Below are 22,612 nucleotides of genomic sequence, written 5' to 3' on the forward strand. Positions count from 1 at the left end.
GCCTTCCTCCCACAAAACAAACAGGAGCCGAGGAGGACGCCTGTTTGCCCATGTCGACTGGAGTGCGCGCTTAAGTTACCGCGGGGGAACGACCTCTATCGCGAAAAACCATAGTGCTGTACATAGTGAAAAAAAAAAAAACGAGATCGCCAACAAAACACCGGAAATAACCCGTCAAATAAAGCACCGCTGTAACCTGCCTTGCTCTGTAGAATGTATACCGGGGTGCATGAAACGATCTTTTTATTATTATTATTAGTATCATCTCGCATATTTCGTCGGTGCTACCAAAATGTATCACGAAAATATATATCGTGCTTTTTCCGGTAGGCCATCTGAACGCCGATGTGTATGTTTACATCGAGGAGAAATCGATTTGGCTCGAGATACAGTATCGATCGTAGGGATGTAGGAAAGAGATGGAACTGCAAGGGCACGGAAGGGTTGCTTATTAGATTAACGAAGGGATAGTGGCCGACCTGCCTATGTATAGATGATGCGCTAGAATACTGATGGCAAGGCTACCACCATAGTAACGCCTATGAAACTATAAGGTTCTCGTAACATCAATATATTCTATTTCTCCAAAAAATCATGCCACCGAGGACAACTGAGCGGCAAAATTTTCGCTTGTAGCATTTTGAAGCAGTATTTTTGATCTTGGAACACTTTGTTATTACTTATAATAATTTATTGTAGTTGTCATCAAAGCACACACAGAGAAACTATGCGCTGCGCCACTCTCCTTAATTGAGATAGCAACTCATTATCGGCATGAGCTCAGAGCTGCGGCACCTTCTTGATCGGCCCGTAGCAACGGAGCAGTTGCGCAATACAAAAGTGCTATTGGTGCTTTCGACGACCAGAACACTTAACGGAACACTATGAATGACTCTATGAGTGTATATGTGTTTGTGACTGTATACTGCATTAACTGTGCTCATATGTGATCACTGTACCATATGTATTAATCATCGCCCGACAGCTGGAGCAGCATACCGGGCGATACACCCGGCTAGTACCTCCAGGGTTATCACTAAAGGTTGCTGTCTCTCCTACGGGCCATAGTGACCATGTCCGTGCACGAAGCTCTTATTAGAACAGTCTATTTTAATTCGCTTTATATATAAGAATAGCATGTATACCAAATAAAGCGCGGAATTTAGAACAAAATGCCCAGGAGTAATGTTTATTGATCCTCCGACTGTACGCAGTAGTATAATTCGGCGGTAACATCGCATTAAACTGCGCGATTATACAGTGGAGCTGCGACAGGGAAAAAAGTGGATTAGTAATAACCATAGTCGTACGTGGCAAAGTGGATGACATCCAATAGTACTTTCTCGGATAGGCTTCAGCGCGAATTCGACGAAGACAAAGAGGACACACGGAACACAGGCGAGCGCTAGATGATGACGTCATTGCCAACCTGATTCGCTTGCAGCACCATAACAACATTGCTGGTGGATTCCGAAGCCCACTCTTCCCTTCCTTAGTCGATTCCATGAAATATAAATCGCATTCACTACCGAAGACATAACCCGTTTATTTTTCTCCGCAGGTCATGCGAACTTCCACAGTAGCGGGAATGCGCGCAAGAAGAAGAAGAAAACAATTTCGCGGGAACGACACGAGCATGCCAAAGGGAACGGTGTTACCGGAACCTGGCGAGCCGCAATACGCGCGCTCATGAGAGAAGTGCTCCGACACGCGAGCAAGCTACATCACGAGTCGCAATGCCACTCTTTTCATTTTTCTTTTATTTTTGCGTGTCGAACGTAGTGGCCTCGCGTCGCTCCAGTTTCTCTTATCACTCGTTGCCATCAGACCTGCAGGCCAGGGTCCTTTACAGCACGTCTACCGGCACCATGTGGACGCAAGAAAAAAAAAAAGAGTGCAATAGAGCAGTAGCACTGGTCGCAGCACGAAATACTCAAAGACGTTATAAATGCGCGAAACCGAAGGTATAGTGCAAGCAAAAAAAAAAAAGTAAGCGGGCCAAAGTGGCCAGCATACTCCAGGTGTGTGGACTTGGTCACTGGGCCGTGTAAATTATACCCCCAGCGAATAAGAACAGAGCGATATCAAAGCACGGACTTGTCGATTCGCCAAACCCGCAGCATGGCCTGCGCGACAGCAGCGAATATTGGGACGATGGCAAAATCAGACAGTCGCGTGTGCAGAGTTGGAACGATAACCACACAGCGTTGTTGTCGACAGATCAAGACGCAGAAAATGGATACGGGAGGTGGAGTGCGGGTGGATGTTGAGGAAGCGTAGTTGCGGCGGAGATTGAAGAGGGGAGGGGGGGGGGGGGTCCAGAAGGGGCGTCTGCTAAACATCAACTTCCGCCCCGATGTTTTCGCCGCGCATCTCTCTGCTCAAGAGCACGGCGCATAGGCAGGCAGGCAGGCGAACAGTCAAGAAAGGCAGCAGAAAGCACACAAAACACAATTGCAAGCGGTGTTACGGCACGCATCCAGATTTGCAAAACCATGCTACGCCCCCCCCCCCCCCCCCCCCCACACACACACATTGCGAAAGAGAGAGAGGAAAGCCTGATAACGCAAAACGTGCACGAACACAGCAGGAAGTATTAAGGCTATATAAATAACGGGCAACAAGACTCCGCATATACGAAACGTCGGTGGCGGCGGTGTACCCTTGACAACGACTCGCACGCACTCTGCTGGGGGTGCACGCGAATGCATGCACGAAGTTGCTGAACAACGCGCAGGCGCTCAGACCAAGCGATCGCGCACTACACGACATGCGCAGAGGCGATGACACGAGGGTTTCGACACGCCCCAGCCGCGATGTCTTCAGCGGACGCAGCAGCCCCGACGAGAGATCGAGTGGAACGGCGCAGCGTCGTTAACAGACGCGAAGCAGGCAAGCCCGACCACCGGCCCAAGGGCCTCTGTGGTTACGCGGTTGTTTAAACGGCGCGTCTACTCGTGTTTTTCTCGTTTACGACGGGGCTTTTCCTTACGGTCTCTCGAGCAAAGAAACAACTGCCTTCCGCGATAGTTGTTTGTACAGAGGATTATTTAAGGTAACCGCGTGGCTTGACTGCATCCCAGGACGGCCGTATGAAACCCGCCTACGAAGAACTGGAAGAAGCTACAACTCTACTCGTTGAAACGCAGAAATAACAATGTCAAGGCCGGGAAGTGAAGACGGGCGCGAAGACAGGTTACCGTAGGCGGAAGAAGTATTCACATATCTCGCGTGACGGACGATGCATTGGACGATGAACCACGTTGTACGAAGAAGAGAAGTCAATTGCCATAACACACTCGCGAAAGCGACACCACACCAGTCGGACACCCCGATGAGTAGGTTAGAAAATACGCTTATTTCTGCGACTTATAAAAAAAAATCATGGCGCAGCACTTTTGCGGGAGGGGGGAAGGAAGTGACCGAAGAAAGAGAAAAGGGGAGGCCACCTTCTCAAGAAATTACCCACAACGCCGAGCGCTAGGCCGGAGTACGTGTGCGTATTAGAAAACACCCGGGGGGGGGGGGGAGGGGGGAATTTCTTATATGAGTGAAAAGAAGATAAAAGTGGGCCCCGTAACTGTCTCTCAGGGGGAGGACACCTCAACAGTGGCTCACGACAGATGGGGGTAAGGAGGGATTAAAAGGGATAGAAAGGATTAAAAGTATAAATATAGAGGGAGGCGGAGGGACAGAGAGGCCACATACGGAAATAAGGAGAAGATAGGAAAGATGGAAACACGGTCGTAGGAGTCCGAGGACGGGGCACCACTCAGCGAGAGCTCTTGTCGGCGTCAAAAGATGGCGCAGGGCGAGCCAGTCGGCCAGAGCTGCGCCGTCGTCGAAGATCGCGGGGCGCAACCAGTCGGCACGCAATCCAGACAGCGAGTCCGGTGACAGGTGGCTATCGAACCTTGTACCTGCCGCATCGCAGTCGAACATCCAGGGATCTCTAACGCGCGACCTGCGGGCCTTATGCGACCCGGCCTGGACATGATTGTTCTTTTTTACACTTTTTGCGAAGTAACCCATGAGGTAAAAATCTGCTAAAACCAACATTTTTAAAATGTTGGTTGAAATCACGGCATAATTTTTCTTAAACCGCTGTTGAAAACATAACCAACATAGCCATGCAACATAAGCTCTCTATTTCAGCATTAAGGTTGGAGAGAACTTCAATTTAAACGAAACTCAGCTAAAGCAAGTGAATAAGGCAACTAAAAAGAACAGTAAATATACGATGATGTTTCTCAAAACCTAACGCCGAGTCCGTTAAGAAGCAATCCATACGTGGGCTATCTGAAAGGTGCTCTTCCCAATAGCAACGTTAACGGACCTCTTGTTCAACCCCTCACCCCCGCCCCCCTTCCCTACCCTCTTCACTGTACAGGGGCTTCACAAGGGAGACAATTTTTCAACTGCATGCAGCAAATATAGAAAGATAAATTATTGGCATGTTTTATTACACGTAACACTCGAAAGCAAAGGCTTTCTGCACGCTTGACAATGCAAACAACAAAATGGGTATCATGCTTCTTTTCAGGCATGAAATGAACTCCAGTGTGAGAAACACGCAATAAATTACCTTGAGTAAGTTAATCGCATTGTTTAGCTGATTGTATATACATAGGGAGTGGTGATGAGTGCACAACCTGTACCAGTAGCAAACTGCAGCGCAATATCACCATTAGAAAATCCATCTCTTCCCGTCAGTGCGGGCAAATCACTTAATTTACAAAGATCTCTAACTATATTATAATGCTCCTGCTTATCTTGCTTTTTACCATTCTTTATGGATGCAGAGAGAGAGATAAAGATGCAAGGAAAGGCAGGGAGGTTAACCAGACGCACATCCGGTTTGCTACCCTGCACTGGGGAAGGGATGAAGGGGAGAAAAGAGGTTGCAGAGAGATAAGAAGGTACACAAAATCACGAGCACACTTAAGGAGCACACACAGTCTACAGGCGGTCGCTCAGGTTTGTTGACTTTAGGTAAAGTAGCAGTGCTTTAGTTGCTTTCTGCGCAACTGAGGCAGATGCCCAAGGTCCTAGTATCTTCTGCACACAAAATGGTCCGGGGTCATTATGAATGCAATTTTTAAATTTTGTGTAGGTCCTGAATGCTGTTCCTCTCATCACGGCAAAGATTTCCTTCCGGCACGTATAGATCGAGTTTCAATAGAATGCTGAATCGCGTTTTCGGGCGTTCTTAAGATGGGCTACAATATTTCTTATTTGACACTTCAAAATACACTACTTGATCAAGCTTATTAACATATGCGTAGTCAAACGCTAATAACTATAGCTACATAATACGCAGAAACAAAAGAATCGTCAGACTTGCTTCGAGGAATGGCACACCAAAGTACTTCTGTTCTACCCTTCCCCCTCGCTTCGTATACGCTACATTTGCGTATGTTAACATTTTAGCACACGTCGCGTGGGACAACCCGGTACGCGCGCCTGCCTGCAGCATCTTGACAAAAACACTGTTGAGGTCAACAACTTCATACCACCCGACATTGGGGCACCTTGTGGCAGGGGCAATCGAGCACTTGGGGGAATGTTTTTCAACGGCGCAACAGAGTGCCCATCACAAGAGGGACACTGTTACTCCCACCGTTTACCCGCACTTTCCTGAATATTTTTCTATTTGACATTTACTGGGCTGAGCCCGCGAAAAAAAAAGAAAGTGGCGATCATTCGCTTCGAGAATCGAACGCTGACCCTCCTAAATGGAATCCTCTCGCGTACGGATATCCGAGGCATAACCTGCGACGCCCGCTGCGTTGCCATGCGGGAACCACGGCCTCACGAAGGACGCATATGTTCTTTTTTCGATAACGCAACGGAAGAGAAGCATGCATCGCGGCAGAAGAATCGCGTACGAATACGCATTAAACACACACACACACACACACACAAACACACACAAACACAAACGCACACACACAAACACACACACACACACACACGTCACGGGTCGGCGTGTACAAAGGTAAAATTACCGGGGTCCCTCATCATGCCAAGACTGGACGGCGAGTGGCAACATGGGGACAGACTGCTGGGACAGTTAGTCTCGAATGTATTTATGAGAAACCACCACGAAGTGTCCGCCTCGCGTTTGTGGCCATCTTTATTCCCGCGAATTTCACTTCAAAAAAAAAAAAAGACAAAAACCATTACGTCTGCACTTTTGTAACGACTGCGCTTCTACGAAACCCCATTAAAATTTTCTGAATCGCTCAATCACTTTCAAGTACTATTAATTACTTTCAATTATATTGAGTTAGGCTGGATTATTTGGCGTTACTTCTTAATTACTCAGTTTAGAATACCCCAAATTACTTTCAATTACTAGCGTCTAAATTTCATTTACTCCTTTGCTCTCAATTACTTGTTACTTCACTAAGTACATTTCCGATGGAGGCGGTAATGTTGTAGGCCCGTGTGCTCAGATTTGGGTGCACGTTAAAGAACCCCAGGTGGTCAAAATTTCCGGAGCCCTCCACTACGGCGTCTCTCATAATCATATGGTCGTTTTGGGTCGTTAAACCCCACATATCAATCAATCACTTCACTAAGTACTGCTTCACTGGACCCTGGCGTTTTGTATATAGGACATAATCAAACTTTTCGTACCATCGGTGTTGTCCAAGGCTACGAAGAGGGTCGCTTTTCTCGCTTGGTATATACAAACGTTACGCCTTCAAAGGCTCACACCCAATGTACGTGCCTACACACAGGCGCCGGTGTTGTCGTCATCGACGAGAAATGTCAAATACACCGTCGGGCGTATCGGATAGCAGCCGCGTGCTCCTCTGCGCACACCCGATATCGGGCGGCCGTTTTGCGCACGCAAAATACGAGACACGGCCAACGCCAAGTGGGCGGAGGATGTCCTCGCAGTGACGAGTCCGCGCTGGCTCAATCGCCGCTTCGGTTACGGCGGTGACTACAACGTGAGTCACGCTGTTTATACACGAGCTCTTTAAAGGCAGCTAGAGGCCTTCCTTCCTATACGACACGCAACGGTAATAGCCTACGAAGACAAACTCACAGACTGCGACTGGACATTAAAAGAAAGAAAATGTGGCTCCCGTCTTCTATCGAGAACAAGACACGCGTGCGGATGTACTGCTTCACTTTAAAGCGCTCAAACGCTGCAATATAACAAACTAATTTTTGGGGTTTCACATTCCAAAACTACGGTATGATTATGAGAGATGAGGGATTTTCAGAAATTTGGGCCACTTAGGGTTCTTGAGCATGTATCTAAAGCTGATAAGCACACGAGCCTCTCACATTCTGCCTCAATTGACATGCGGCCACGGCAGGGATTCGACCGCGCGACCTTCGGGTCATGCAGTCGAAACGCCATAACAACTAGACCACCACTGAGCGTGACGAAGAGTGAAGAGAAAGAGTAGATCATCTCACGCGTCATTAATAGCTGGCCGTGCCAAGGCCACGATGTTGATTCGGAGGCAGGCAAAGTGTTTGTCGCGAGCGTTTCGTTCAAAACAACGCAACGCCTCCGCGCAACGCCACGCAGGTATAGTCGAAATTAAATCGGAGCAGCAGTATAGACTACGGGGCTCATCATAGCCAGGGTCCCGTCGGGACGATCTGCGAGCTTAGGTAGTTATAACACCAAATAAAAAAAAAACGTTTCAGCTATAGTTGTTCTGTTCTGATACATACACATTACATCTTCTTACACGTGCGCATGCACGGTTTTGAGCGCGGCGCGATAATAATGTCAGTTCGGTTGTGGCTATTACATGCGTTGTTGAGAGAAGAATAAAGCAGTTATTCAACGCTGGTGCTTCCTTCATCTATATGTGGTCCATTCTGGTTTACGCTGAAGTTATCACCTTAAGCACCCAACATCATTCTTTTCACCCGTCTTCATTATATCGAATGCCGCAGTTATCGCCAGTAATAAGCTACCGCAAGAACTGGCAGATTAACACAAGCGACGATAAAGTATCGCAGAGCTATATCGGCCTAGTAAATTTGGCCAGCAAAAGTGCGCAAAGCGACAGTTCTTCGATTAAGCACACGTTGATTGGTGCCCTTTCAATTATGTAGTTGCACAGGTCAGTCATCAAACCTATACTTGCAAAGAATGTTGTAACGTATATACAGCTCCGATAAAAAAAAAAGTGACACCACGGAAATGGCACAATGAACACCACAGTAGAAAAATCCTCTCCGGAAAAAAAATGCGATAATTGTAATGTGGGTGTTTATATAAATACATACAACAATACGGAATTCCTCATTTCACTTTCAAATGCTGACGTTGCTCGTATCAAAAAAAACAATATATATGCACTAAACACAGTATCGTTCGCACGTTTAGCAAGGGTGTTTAGCATTTTGTCTGCTTGAATGTTTTTCAGGGATATTTCATTTTCGATCATTAAGAAGCCAAGCCCACCACCTGCTAAAAGCCGCTTGGGCGAAGGGTCCAGCCCAACCTATTTCTGTGAACTTCTTACTATTCGAATTTGATGACGCTCATTCATCAGAGTTGGTGGAATTGGATGCGGCAGAAATCAGCGGCGGATCCAGAATTATCATTCTGGTATGGAAGTAGCTACCTCAGAGCATATGCTCTGGCGAATGCCCCTCGTTAAAGGGTAGCGGTCAAGCTAATTCGGGGAAGTGGTGCTCCACCATCAGAAGCCCCGGGTATCAGCTTTAAGCCGTCCAGAGAGCCCACGACGCGGTGGTCAGGCTTACAGCCTGCCCATCCTGCACGTGGGAGAAGCCCACTGCGCGCTAGCCGCATTCCTCAGGACTACACATAAACTTCTCCCATCTATCTCCCTGGCACACATTTGATGGCGCCACAATTCATCATGAGTGGACCGTTGTGCTCCACGAAATCGAAACTATATAGCACCGGAAGAACTTGAGACGTCGTCGCCTAAAATAAAGGCTCCGCGCAGCCCCTGCATGATTGGTGAAGATAATCACTGTGAGCGAATGAACTTCATATAGCGATGCTTTTAGATGACACCACCACCACAAACTATCGCAAATATTTAGACAAGGGGGAGAAATGGGTTGCTGAAACTGGGTACAAACAACAACGCACGTAACCTATCAGGGGGCAAACACAACTGGTAAATGAAGTGCACGTAAACGCCACCCATAGCGCAACTAATAACTGTAGGAAGCTGAAGAGCGCAAACACCAAACAAACAAAACGCAAACGTACACAGACATCGCAAACAAAGGACAGGAAAAAGAGACAGATGAATATAGAGACAAACCGCAGGCTCTCTGACACGTCGAATTCCTCCGCGTCGCCGCGAGCCGTCGGCGCCGCTGTCACCCTCAGAGAACGACACGGCCACGGCAAACACCATTGTTCCGTTTCTTCGCCTCGCAGAGGCTCCTCAGCGCGCACAGCAGCCGTAAATCCTGGCGGTGCGACAGGCACAATCAAGATCCCGAAGACGAAGTGGTTGGGGGTGCGGCTCTTCCCCGCGGCGTTGATGCGATTCCCACCGCAACCGACGGCGGCGACACAGAGCACCACAACTTTTGTTTTATCGACTATACACGACGCACGGGAAAGCGGGCGAGCATCGGTTCCGTCGATAAAGCATCCGCGAGGACCACGGCTGCGCGCGAACGAGGAGCTATAGCCGCTAGCGTGCGAAAACAACACGCTGGCTAGCCAGCCGCGCAAGCGGCGCCTGTCGCATCCATCGGAGTCGACTGACCCACGTGGTCGAGGGACATGCGAACCGGGTCGCCGACTAAAGTGTATATATGCACCACACACAACACAAAACACGGACTTAGTACACAGAACGCAGCTGCTGGTACACACAAGAGGGAGCAGGCACCGGGATAGAGCTTCCGCTTCTGGTACGCGAAGTTGGGCCGACGGAATCGGATGGCGATGCACAGCCTCGCGCGGATCCGAAAGGCGAGCTTTCGTGGAGAGTCCGCGCCGCTGACGGGCGTCCGTTTTGTCGCCCGATCGCGCTGGGAAAAAACGGCAGACCACTCCGCGAGAGCAGGTGGGCGAGTTCCGAGATGGAGGAGGAGAGGAATCGAGAACGCATCTCTCTCGCTCACTGCGTTGAGGTGAGAGATGCTGAAACTAGTGGCGAGCTGCTACGATTTAGGGTTAGAAGGCCGAGAGGAAGTGAGAGGAACGGAGACAGAAGGAAGGATCGCGAAAGGCAACACCCTGCCGCGCGAGACGCGTTAGTGCAACCGAATATTAATATATACAGAAAAAGAAGGGAGTATGACTGCGGAAGGATGCGAGAAGACGGTACGTGTTCGTTCCTCGAACAACTATATACAAAAAAAAAAAACTTAAAAACGGCGAATCATTACTACCCTAAAATGACGATTGAGTGAGTCACAGTTAGCAAGAAAAAAGAACAAAGAAAAAACCACGATGATTTGCCAGTGGTTGAGTCAAAACAATGACGTCTCCGATGAGCAGCGAAAAGACGACATTGGTGAATATTAGTAATTAGAAGTCACTCTTAGTCATCACAAAGACAACATTAGTGAGTGCTCGTTAAATATAGGCAGTCAGAGCTCACGTTTGTTTATTGTTTATTTAAGCATAAGAGGTGGACGAACCCCAAGGCGTTATCACTTATTAGTAATATCTTTGTAACGTGCGGACAAGCGTTTCAACTACACCCATGTTTACGACAATCCCGCGTACAGCTCCAATTCCAAGCAAACTAGAGCTTCACCAGAACTGTCCTCGCCATGTCGTCGCCATGACAACGACAAAGTCAATGACCATTGAGAGATGCACGATGTAAGTGTAAAGGCCTAGCCCACATACGGGGTCACCGGTTTATCCGGCGAGGAAGTTTCGTAAGACTCGCCGCATATGTGGAGGGGAGGGGGGTCAAGAAACGCTATTTATCCCGCAAAGTGGCGGTTACGTATTCGCTCGCAGTCGAAAAGCCGGAGGAGGGGGGGGGGGGGTGTCATTGCGACGCCAAGGTATCTCTGGAGAGGAGGACGTGCACGGTCGCCAGAGCGGGACGAAATAATCAAGGACACAAAAAAATAATAACAGAAAAGTAGGCCCTCGTTGCCCTCCTGAGCCTGCTCTGGTTTCACAAATGCCGTTTTCTTCTTCTTCCTCCTTACCTTAAGAAGTCAAAGTCAACCAGGAAAAAGCAGCAGAGCCTCGGTGGCGGCGGCGGCTTCGCCGCCCTGTCCTTTGCCAAGGTCCGAGGTTGAGAGGGCGGAGATGGCATACTCTGGCGTGTGTATCTGTATGTGTGTTTGCGTGTGTGCGGCGTGCGTGCCCCGTGGCTGTTGACTCCTTCTCCTAAACAGGCCGTCTCCCCCTACCCTCCGATCAACAACGTCGCGCGGCGGGGAATTGACCCTATTTTGCGCGGTGCAACCACCACTCCACGCTCTAGCGCTCTATCTTCGGATTCCGCCGCTGGCTCCGCATCTTCCTCCTAAATGACGCCTCCGTCGACACGCACACACGCACACGCAAACACAAGGGAGAAAGCCTCAAGCGTTGTCGCACACACGCACAACACAGGCACTCAAGAAGCGCAGCCACACAAAAGACGACAATCTGTGACGTAATCGTCCAAGAGAACGGCGAGGTGAGCTTGGGCTTCATAGAGAGAGAAAGAGAGAGGCAAACAAACCCAACGACAAGACATCCTGCTTCTGGAGCCGATCTTGCAGGAGGATGCGGGAGGAGCAGGACGAGCACCCTGCTTTGTTTCCTCCTCCACTTCGAAGAATCCTTCACGGGAGCACACATCCTCCGTCGATCAGGAGATTGCCCGTCGGCTGGATTGCCTGCCGCCGATTGTGTTCCGTTCCTTCTCCGATAGTCTCGCGCGACTGCGCCGCAACTGCCAATGTTAGTAGGGTTCTTTTCCCCCTGCGCAGCTCTCGCCGAGCACTAAAGTGCGGCAGTTAGCCACGTACCCCCAGCGGAGATGACTCAAGCCAGCGCACGTGTCTCACCTAATCGACGTCGTAGAGTACGTGCGCGGCTCGCCGAAGACGCGGCTACGGCACAGGGAGAGAGGCGCGTGACGAGGGCACAATTGCGGTAGAGACCAAGAAAAATAAAATAACAACGAATGTTTGAAAGAAGTGGGAATGGGATAAGAAAGCAACGTCCATGCAGTCAACAACGCCTGGTTGTGCATACGTTAGCCGCGTTTACTGCTGGGACACGTTCTCTGTAAATATTATATTTAGCGCAACAAATATGACCGCGAAGAGACCGCATGGGCAGGACGGGTGCTCAGAAGCACACACAGAAGATCCAGATAACGAATTTCAGAGGCAAGCAATCATGTTCTACATGACATTTTTGCCCATGTTTGTTTGGAAAAACATTTCTAAGATTGCGCCAGTTACTTTTATTTCTTTTTATTCTTTATGGATCAGTACCGTAACTCCACAAAGCGTGGCTTACATTTACGCGCGCGCGCTTAAGTGCACCCTGTCCATAGTTTTGACATTAGGAACGTGTTTCATTATTTAAAAAAAAAGGAGGTGAACATTTTATGGCACATGAATAAGTTCGTATGGCTCTGAAGTGTATTGTATGGAATGTACGTGTTAGCGCTTCTGACCAAACTGAAAGAGCACGAAAGTACGCCATGCATGAGCTTTGAAAAATGCCCTTACGTGCTTAGTGTCTTCAAGTACAGTGAAACTAAGTTACCGTCCTGTACAGGTGCCAATTTTGTGGTCATGTTTTCGGCGTTCAATCTGCTTGTGAGGCGAAAGCCTGAAATGGCTCATGAGATACGGAATGCCCACTGCAAGCGAAAAAAATAAAAAACTAAACAAAAAGTAATTCGACTCTATTCGGTCTGACTTCTAACTTGCCACGAACATAAATATCTTCAAAAAAGGACACGCTAACTCTCTTTGTAGATTGTTACACTCTCGTCGGAGCCGTGGGAACCAAAATAGAGTTAATGCGTCTCTTTAAAGAGAGTATTACACGCGACAAGTCAGGAGTTACCGAAAAAAAAAAGTAAGGCATAATCATTTTTTCCCTTAGACTGCAACCGCCCGGCGGTGTCCGCTGTCGACAAGAGCACACATGGTATTACAAGTGACACGTGACCACGTGGATTCAGGATATCAATGAAACCAACTAATGAGTAAAAAGAAGGCTATGGAAAAGACGACGACGACGACGACGATGATGATGACTATGATGATGACGACGACGGCGGCTGCGGTGTGTTTCGCCTTTGCGCCATCTTAAATTAAATGCACGCGTATGGAACTCGGCGAGATATGGTGACACGGATTATAAGGACAGCTCACTCAAAACAGCGGCACTTACACAGAACAGCGGTGCCCTTGCAATTCATTAAACGACCAAGCGAACGGCGCGAAGTGTCGAACACAACTTCGTGTAATGCAGTAACAAAAATACTGCATGAGAACAAGAAAGTCACACGGCCGCCTTTGTCATTTCGCAAAACTAGCAATCCCTTTCCTCTATATACTCCAGCCGAGCGAGCCTTCACGTGTCTCCTCGTAATGATGACCCCCTAAACACAGGGTGAAGGTCGGCATGGATGCGCCCAAGCGCTGCGAATCAGGCCCACACCTGGCGCAATCTGTCCTCGGGACAAGGTTAAGGACACGACGCCGACGACGCGCGGTTTAATTGAAAACGGAAACAAAGGCAGGGCGGCCTTCGCCTCTTTCTGTGCATCCGATGATCATAGTCGTGTATCCGTGTTTAGCATCACTAAACGCCTCGCATCGACTTCACGCGCGAGACTCGGCAGTTTCGTCGCCGTCACGAATGTGCCCTCCCAGTTTTTATTATGAGCCATCCAAGCACAAAAAAAAATGAACCTCCGAGACATTTGAAACATTAGGGAAAAACTTCTGTGTTTTTGAACAAATTAAGATTCATGCTTAAGGGGGCCCTACAACGCTTTTTGAGCGTGGTCAGAAAACGTTGCCGAACGGTAGTAAAGCTTCCTTCTGACAACACGCAAGCGAAATATTTTAGCGCAGCACGCGGCCTGAAATTAACAATAAATTATCAAAGTCAGCTAAAAATTGCTTTCTTTTTTCTCGACAAATGACGGAAGACGCTCAAAGTCACTCCTAAAAAGCCCATTTATCAGCCATTGGCTGATTTGAACATGGCGCACCCTGTCGTTACAGAGATCACCGCGGAAGGCCGCGACTTGTCCACGCGTCCGCGCGCGATCACACTGAGAAACGCACGCATTCGAAGAAAAAAAAAAAGAGAAGAAGGCTCAAGGTCACGAAGCGAGCCTGACGTATTTTCTTTGGCCCTGCCAACCCTCCTGCTTAGCTTCCAGCGCTTTCGTCGGGACGAGAGAAAAGAGAATTCAATTGCATGCAGCATGCGACAAATCTTTGTAACTCCACTCGCACTGGACGGATCCCTAAAACTTTTGCGGCGTTGAAATCGTGAGGCAATAAGCTCTTCCGGTGAATTCATTCCATGCATGGTTACTAACAAAAGCGTTTCAGGACCCTTTCAAGGCGCTTGAAAAGTCATCTATTTGACTTTGATCTTCTTTACGAGTTCCTGCATTATATATTTGCCGTAATTTACATTGCTTAACATTGTTAAGCGGAAATGAAAAATGCACATCTCGTATTGCGCAAGTTACTCAGAACTTTTGGGAATTGACCATATGACCATTGTCTGTCGAGTTCTTATATACTCGTACTTCTGGTGACTCAAGACTGTATATACATAGCCACGCCCTCTTTCTCTCTTTCTTTCTTTCAACAGAGATGATCCGCTGCCGGACCAGCAACGAAGTCAGACGCAATGATGATGATGTTAGTGTGGTCCTGCCCTTTGAATCGGGCGATCGACAGGCATAGCCAGGATCAGACCTACGAATAATATTTAAACAAAAACTTTTAAAAAGTCCAGGAATGATAAAACACCCTATTTTAGCTCTTGTTCAGAGTCTCTCGTTTGGATTTTTTCGTGCGCCAACAATGTCCTTGCAGCCGCTTATAGGTGTTTCCGCTGTTGCCTAGTCAGGGGGCGCGCCGTGTCCGCGGAAACCTAGCGCTGACGCGAGGGCACTTCGAATTCATCTGCTGAAGAAGTTGTCCGGGTGGCCCTGGCTGCACTTCAGCGGACTCAAGCACAGCATACATGCTCGTCCCGTGAGCCTAATGACGTCAGCTTCGACAACGACGCCGCATTAAAGCGTGCAATCATAAACCTTTTGCAAGGTCCGATGATGAATTATTCTGAGAAATAATGTCCCGTTCAATTTCCTTTCACTTTCCACAGCTACGAATAGCACACTTGTAGCAAATAAATCAAGTATATTTACGGGCGCGAAAATTATAAAAGCATCTCTGTAATTATTGTCTAATTTCCTTCTTGTTGATGTAGTATTGATACGCTCACGCTAAAACGTTGGTATTTTTACTGTCTTTGTTGTAATCAGTTTCTAGACAAATTCATATTTTTCCTTATAAGTAAACAGAAATGAAACAGAAGCCATACTCGTTCGAATGTCTCCATTTCGACAGTGCGTAGTGACACCTGTGCCCGAAGACGTGACTGAAAGAGAATACAGGTCCGGACCACGCGTACTTTACCTCCTCTCTCCATCTTTGTCACTTACTTCTTATTTCAGCTTTTTTTTTCTTCGTAAAGGGAATGTCGTACACAGCACAAGCATTTCCAGGTATATACAGAGGCTTCCCTAACAAAGTATGGTATAGGTCATTCAATTCGACCCCCGTAAATTCAAAAAATACGATAAATCGAACGTATCTCTTCGTCCCGGCCAGAACACTCGCTGTTTAGCGGCACCAAACTTTCATTAATTAGGCCACCTTTGTCCCGCAACCCGATTCATTCGGATAATACTCGAAGCACCGCAAATGCGCGACACAAACGAGCAAAAACGGCGTGAGCAGAGAACCGAAACGAGGCAGCAGTGCCCACATCGCTATTGGCATTAATGGTGCATTCAGACGACGGACCGAATCCGGATTTGTCGTGGACGCGGACAGCTAATCCGCGGATGGTCCGCCTGCAGGCGCATCCACACGACGGACGGGTGTCCTAGGGGAAAACAGCCGGATTACCCTCGACAGCAGATTCGGCGCTCACCTGCGCCCGCTGGCAGCAGACCGGTTTGAGAGCATTCAACATGGATGCCCGCAAGAAGCGAAGCTTGGCTGCGATGTCTGTCGTGTTGTGACAAATGAACGAGTAGTGTTATTCTTTCAGGAGAAAAGGGAGTTGCTAGCAGGATATTCTTTCAACTACATTATTCCCCACTTGTAGAACTTCTAAACGTGTCTCCCGCCTTTTTTTTTTAGAAGCGGCACGTCGCCGGTTGCAGAAGTTGGAATATTTCACCACCATGACGGCTAAGAATCTCGCGTGTTAAGCGACGGCGGCGACATTTCCCGAACCACCAAAAGTGATTTCTGCATATTTAATCACCTGAGAACAAAGTCTCCGGAAACTAAGTAAACAATGCTCAAGCGTAGATGATGCCGACCAGTCATGCAGCTGTCCGCGAGCCATGGAGGACATGCCGCGAGCAGACGAAAAGTGTACTGGTTGCCAGAAATCCCGAGCTAATCCGCTGAAGTATCGGCTTTCTCCCGCCAGAATCCCGATGTGAGAAACAGGTCGGGTTCATCCGTCCGCGAGCCGCGCGGACGAGTTGCGGACGAGGGGAATCGCTGATGTGAGGTCACGTGACGCGCCGTCCGTCCCGCCACATCGGGATTCGATCCGTCGTCTGAATGCACCATAAGCGACGGCGGCGACATTTCCCGAACCACCAAAAGTGATTTCTGCATATTTAATCACCTGAGAACAAAGTCTCCGGAAACTAAGTAAACAATGCTCAAGCGTAGATGATGCCGACCAGTCATGCAGCTGTCCGCGAGCCATGGAGGACATGCCGCGAGCAGACGAAAAGTGTACTGGTTGCCAGAAATCCCGAGCTAATCCGCTGAAGTATCGGCTTTCTCCCGCCAGAATCCCGATGTGAGAAACAGGTCGGGTTCATCCGTCCGCGAGCCGCGCGGACGAGTCGCGGACGAGGGGAATCGCTGATGTGAGGTCACGTGACGCGCCGTCCGTCCCGCCACATCGGGATTCGATCCGTCGTCTGAATGCACCATAAGCGACGGCGGCGACATTTCCCGAACCACCAAAAGTGATTTCTGCATATTTAATCACCTGAGAACAAAGTCTCCGGAAACTAAGTAAACAATGCTCAAGCGTAGATGATGCCGACCAGTCATGCAGCTGTCCGCGAGCCATGGAGGACATGCCGCGAGCAGACGAAAAGTGTACTGGTTGCCAGAAATCCCGAGCTAATCCGCTGAAGTATCGGCTTTCTCCCGCCAGAATCCCGATGTGAGAAACAGGTTGGGTTCATCCGTCCGCGAGCCGCGCGGACGAGTTGCGGACGAGGGGAATCGCTGATGTGAGGTCACGTGACGCGCCGTCCGTCCCGCCACATCGGGATTCGATCCGTCGTCTGAATGCACCATAAGCGACGGCGGCGACATTTCCCGAACCACCAAAAGTGATTTCTGCATATTTAATCACCTGAGAACAAAGTCTCCGGAAACTAAGTAAACAATGCTCAAGCGTAGATGATGCCGACCAGTCATGCAGCTGTCCGCGAGCCATGGAGGACATGCCGCGAGCAGACGAAAAGTGTACTGGTTGCCAGAAATCCCGAGCTAATCCGCTGAAGTATCGGCTTTCTCCCGCCAGAATCCCGATGTGAGAAACAGGTTGGGTTCATCCGTCCGCGAGCCGCGCGGACGAGTCGCGGACGAGGGGAATCGCTGATGTGAGGTCACGTGACGCGCCGTCCGTCCCGCCACATCGGGATTCGATCCGTCGTCTGAATGCACCATAAGCGACGGCGGCGACATTTCCCGAACCACCAAAAGTGATTTCTGCATATTTAATCACCTGAGAACAAAGTCTCCGGAAACTAAGTAAACAATGCTCAAGCGTAGATGATGCCGACCAGTCATGCAGCTGTCCGCGAGCCATGGAGGACATGCCGCGAGCAGACGAAAAGTGTACTGGTTGCCACCGACCCCAAGCTATTCCGCTGAAGTACCGGCTCTCCGCCGCCAGAATCCCGATGTGAGAAACAGGTTGGGTTCATCCGTCCGCGAGCCGTGCGGACGAGTCGCGGACGAGGGGAATCGCTGATGTGAGGTCACGTGACGCGCCGTCCGTCCCGCCACATCGGGATCCGATCCGTCGTCTGAATGCACCATAAGCGACGGCGGCGACATTTCCCGAACCACCAAAAGTGATTTCTGCATATTTAATCACCTGAGAACAAAGTCTCCGGAAACTAAGTAAACAATGCTCAAGCGTAGATGATGCCGACCAGTCATGCAGCTGTCCGCGAGCCATGGAGGACATGCCGCGAGCAGACGAAAAGTGTACTGGTTGCCACCGACCCCAAGCTATTCCGCTGAAGTACCGGCTCTCCGCCGCCAGAATCCCAATGTGAGAAACAGGTTGGGTTCATCCGTCCGCGAGCCGCGCGGACGAGTCGCGGACGAGGGGAATCGCTGATGTGAGGTCACGTGACGCGCCGTCCGTCCCGCCACATCGGGATCCGATCCGTCGTCTGAATGCACCATTATGGTGCATTCAGACGACGGACCGAATCCGGATTTGTCGTGGACGCGGACAGCTAATCCGCGGATGGTCCGCCTGCAGGCGCATCCACACGACGGACGGTGTCCTAGGGGAAAACAGCCGGATTACCCTCAACAGCAGGCTCGGCGCTCACCTGCGTGCGCTGAAAGCAGACCGGTTTGAGAGTATTCAACATGGATGCCCGCAAGAAGCGACGCTTTACTGCGATGTCTGTCGCGTTGTGACAAATGAACGAGGAGTGTTATTCTTTCAGGAGAAAAGGTAGTTGCTGGCAGAATGTTCTTTCAACTACATTGTTCCCCACTTGTAGAACTTCTGAACGCGTCTCCCATCCTTTTTTTAGAAGCGGCACGTCGCCGGTTGCAGAAGTCAGAATATTTCACCATCATGACGGCTAAGAATCTCGCGTGTCAAACGACGGCGGCGACATTTCCCGAACCACCAAAAGTGATTTCTGCGTATTTAATCACCTGAGAACAAAGCCCCCGGAAACTAAGTAAACCATGCTCAAGCGTAGATTATGCCGACCAGTCATGCAGCTATTCGCGAGCCATGGAGGACATGCCGCGAGCAGACGAAAAGTGTACTGGTTGCCAGAAACCCCGAGCTAATCCGCTGAAGTATCGGCTTTCCCCCGCCAGAATCCCGATGTGAGAAACAGGTTGCGTTCATCCGTCCGCGAGCCCCGCGGACGAGTCGCGGACGAGGGGAATCGCTGATGTGAGGTCACGTGACGCGCCGTCCGTCCCGCCACATCGGGATTCGGTCCGTCGTCTGAATGCACCATTAGCGACCACACACTGTCAGTGGCAATACTAAGGCTGTTAGTGAAAGTTTCGTTCCCGTCCGGCACACGGCGGCTTCGTTTTAACTTGTCGCAATTGGCACGCAATGTCCCGAAACGCAAACATGGCTGAAGCTGTTGAAGATGAAGAGCTTCCAGCCACAGTCCGCATGCTAGCATAAAACTCGTTTGCTACATCGCCACGGACGAACTATCAGTTGCCGGAAGTTTTATGAGGCGGAAAAAAAAAAAACAGGAGGTCCGGTCGGTCCCTACATGGGAGACACCCGCTACGCGCTAAGCGCGTCCTGCAGGACTGAAATAAAGTTTTTTCATTCCATTCCATCCGACGGACCTGGGAATCGACCTTGTCGGAAGCATGCGGAGGGAAGGAGACCGTTGTACTTTTTTATTGAGTGACACAGCATGAAATGACGCTAAATATATGTACAAATGTTACACGTGCAGACATGTGAAAGAGTGGCAGATGTTTATATAACGAGTTCTTTGCACTTGAGCAAGAATGCCAACTGGAACATGCGAATTAGCAACTCCAAAAGTTGATACGAAGTGCTGATGCTCGCGAGGATGGTGGCCCTCGACACTGCTACATAAATCAACCTCAGCGCATGCAACTAACCACAATTGACGTTAACCCGACGTGACAGCTGTATCAAAGCATTACATATGTAATGTTCACAAAATTAGGTAGGCAGCACTGCAACCACTATTGACGTTTCACGAAGATTACCGCCTGTTCGAAAAGTAGTTCCGAGACCTGACATAGCTCTGTGGTAAAATGCTTCATTGCCACGCAGAATGCTTGGGTTCGAATCCAGCTGGGACCCTGACATTTATTCTTTGCATTTTTCGGGTGGACCCTACTGATGTCGGGTACTTCTTAATGCTCACGCGTTGAAATTGCCCATGTGTGTGTTCTCATCGTTCCTGGTTGGATACTAAGTGTCAATTACCCGTGGCACATACCCGCATACTAACGGCACATGCCCGCCTACGGGTATGTGCCACTGTCTGGCGGGAAGTGTTTAACGACGTACCCGACGTTATTCATGTCTTGACCAGCGCGTGATATTCGGCAAACCATCTTACACTCCCATGCTAATTTTGGTTCACGCCAAGTTAAGGGGGTGACCACGAGAGCACCCAAACGTAAGCGGATAGATAGATAGATAGATAGATAGATAGATAGATAGATAGATAGATAGATAGATAGATAGATAGATAGATAGATACGCTCAAAGTCACTGAAGCTCGCTAAGAAATGATTCGCATTTAAAAGCTGTCATCGCACGCAGCTGGTGGTGGAGATGCCTAGCAGGAGAGGGATGCAGATCACGTTTCGAACTACATAAACACGGAAGTCTGGCGCCGTCATCGCGTTGACAACGAAGCTGCAGGATGACAAAAAACTGCGGCTAACACTGCTCGTATGCAAAATAAGCAGGGGATTAACATATTCACTGAGAAAATGAAAGCGTACTAATGTAACAGACATTTGTTTATTGTTTTCTTGATTCTCTGCTGTTCGGTTAATCAGGACTTTTTTTTTTCAATTCCACGAATTACACATTAACCAGCTTTTACTGTAGTATAGTACCGAGAAAATGTCTCCGCATAGCTGACTTTAGCTCCAAAACTACGACAAACCGATCTGAATGGGAGATAGATGCAAGAAAAACGAAAGTTTGCGAAGCTTTATGAATAGGAGGGTCTGTCAGCGCGTATGAAGACGTGTTTGCGATAAAAGAGGCTGGCATGAAGACACAGACACAAGACATCAGGACAACAGAAACGTCAGAGCTTTTATCTGTTAAGCGAAGCTTCCGCGGTCGTTTAGCGTAATGGCGGCTGGCTTTCATGGATAATTTAACGACATACAAGCACGCCGCCATACAGTTTGGTTATCCGTGCCATACTCGCACCTGGAAGCGTATAAGCCCACGCACTTTCGGGACTGCATGTCGTGTTAGAAAACGGTGGAGCGATAACTACAGCTGCATGAGCGATAATATTCGAACAAGTTCGCGCAACATGGTGGTTAGCGCGATAACAGCTTCAACAAGCGAAAGGGGCTTCAACAAGTGATAAGAGGAGATGCATGCTCTCCAGCCGGCAGTCCCTCTGTGCGAGCTTGTGAGCGTTTCATGCGGCCGGTCGCCAGCCTCCCTCCACACATACCAGCCCTCCACCCCCCCTCCTCCCTCGGGACAGCGGTATACTGTGACGACGTGTAAGTACACACACACCGCGGGACCACTCAACTTACATATACGCGCCGATAACGGGAACAGCGGCGATGTCATTCACCCCGAGATAACACGCGTCGTACGCAAGTGCGCATATGGCGGTAAACATGTTCTTGTAAAGCAGCCAAGGGAACAAAACACGGCTGCCTTAGCACGTTTTCTCTCTCTTCAATATTTTTTTTTTTTTCCTTGGCGGCATTGCACCTGGAAGAATGTAGGCCGAATTCCAAAGCCCCATCTCTGCTGCGTACGGGCTCTTTATTATAACATAAGCTCCATTTCAGACTTCTCCTGCCAAAACCACGCGTGATTATGAGGAACACCACTTACCCCAATGGGAGGACTCCGGAATAATATTGAGAACCTCGAGTACTCTCCAACATGCACACTATATAGACTCAAGTATAAACACGAGCGTTTCTACGTTTTGCCTCCGCCCCGCCGCGGTGGTCTAGTGGCTAAGGTACTCGGCTGCTGACCCGCAGGTCGCGGGATCAAATCCCGGCTGCGGCGGCTGCATTTCCGATGGAGGCGGAAATGTTGTGGGCGCGTGTGCTCAGATTTGGGTGCACGTTAAAAAACCCCAGGTGGTCGAAATTTCCGGAGCCCTCCACTACGGCGTTTCTCATAATCATATCGTGCTTTTGGGACGTTAAAACCCACAAACCAAATCAACGTTTTGCCTCCGCGGAAATGTGACCACTGGATCGGGGAGAGGCGATATACGACGGAGAGCTTTCATCATTCTGGCACACTGCGTGCTAAAAACACAGGACAAAACACGAACGACGACGCCAAAAGGTGACTCGCAACAAGCTATACTGGAGAGGTGGCACGTATATATTTATGCTCTCAGAC

General features: G+C 49.2%; 1 protein-coding gene across 4 annotated transcripts in view; it reads right to left on the reverse strand.

The window, feature by feature from the left end:
• The window catches only part of Ziz (dedicator of cytokinesis protein Ziz), a 244,578-nt gene that overhangs the window by 171,144 nt on the left and 50,822 nt on the right, over positions 1 to 22,612 (reverse strand). Inside the window, exon 1 of one of the 4 annotated variants that reach the window (XM_075887464.1) lies at positions 11,155 to 11,291. The exons of 2 other annotated variants lie outside the window; for them this stretch is intronic. Coding sequence is in view for 1 of the 2 variants with exons in the window: in XM_037429549.2 (XP_037285446.2) it covers positions 9,288 to 9,383 (96 nt within the window). In the remaining variant the exon portion in view is untranslated. Of the gene's footprint in view, positions 1 to 9,287; positions 9,589 to 11,154; positions 11,292 to 22,612 lie in introns of those variants that run through there. One more of the 4 variants, XM_037429549.2, reaches the window with a different exon arrangement.

This window comes from Rhipicephalus microplus, chromosome 1, assembly GCF_043290135.1.
Source record: "Rhipicephalus microplus isolate Deutch F79 chromosome 1, USDA_Rmic, whole genome shotgun sequence".
Taxonomy (NCBI): domain Eukaryota; kingdom Metazoa; phylum Arthropoda; class Arachnida; order Ixodida; family Ixodidae; genus Rhipicephalus; species Rhipicephalus microplus.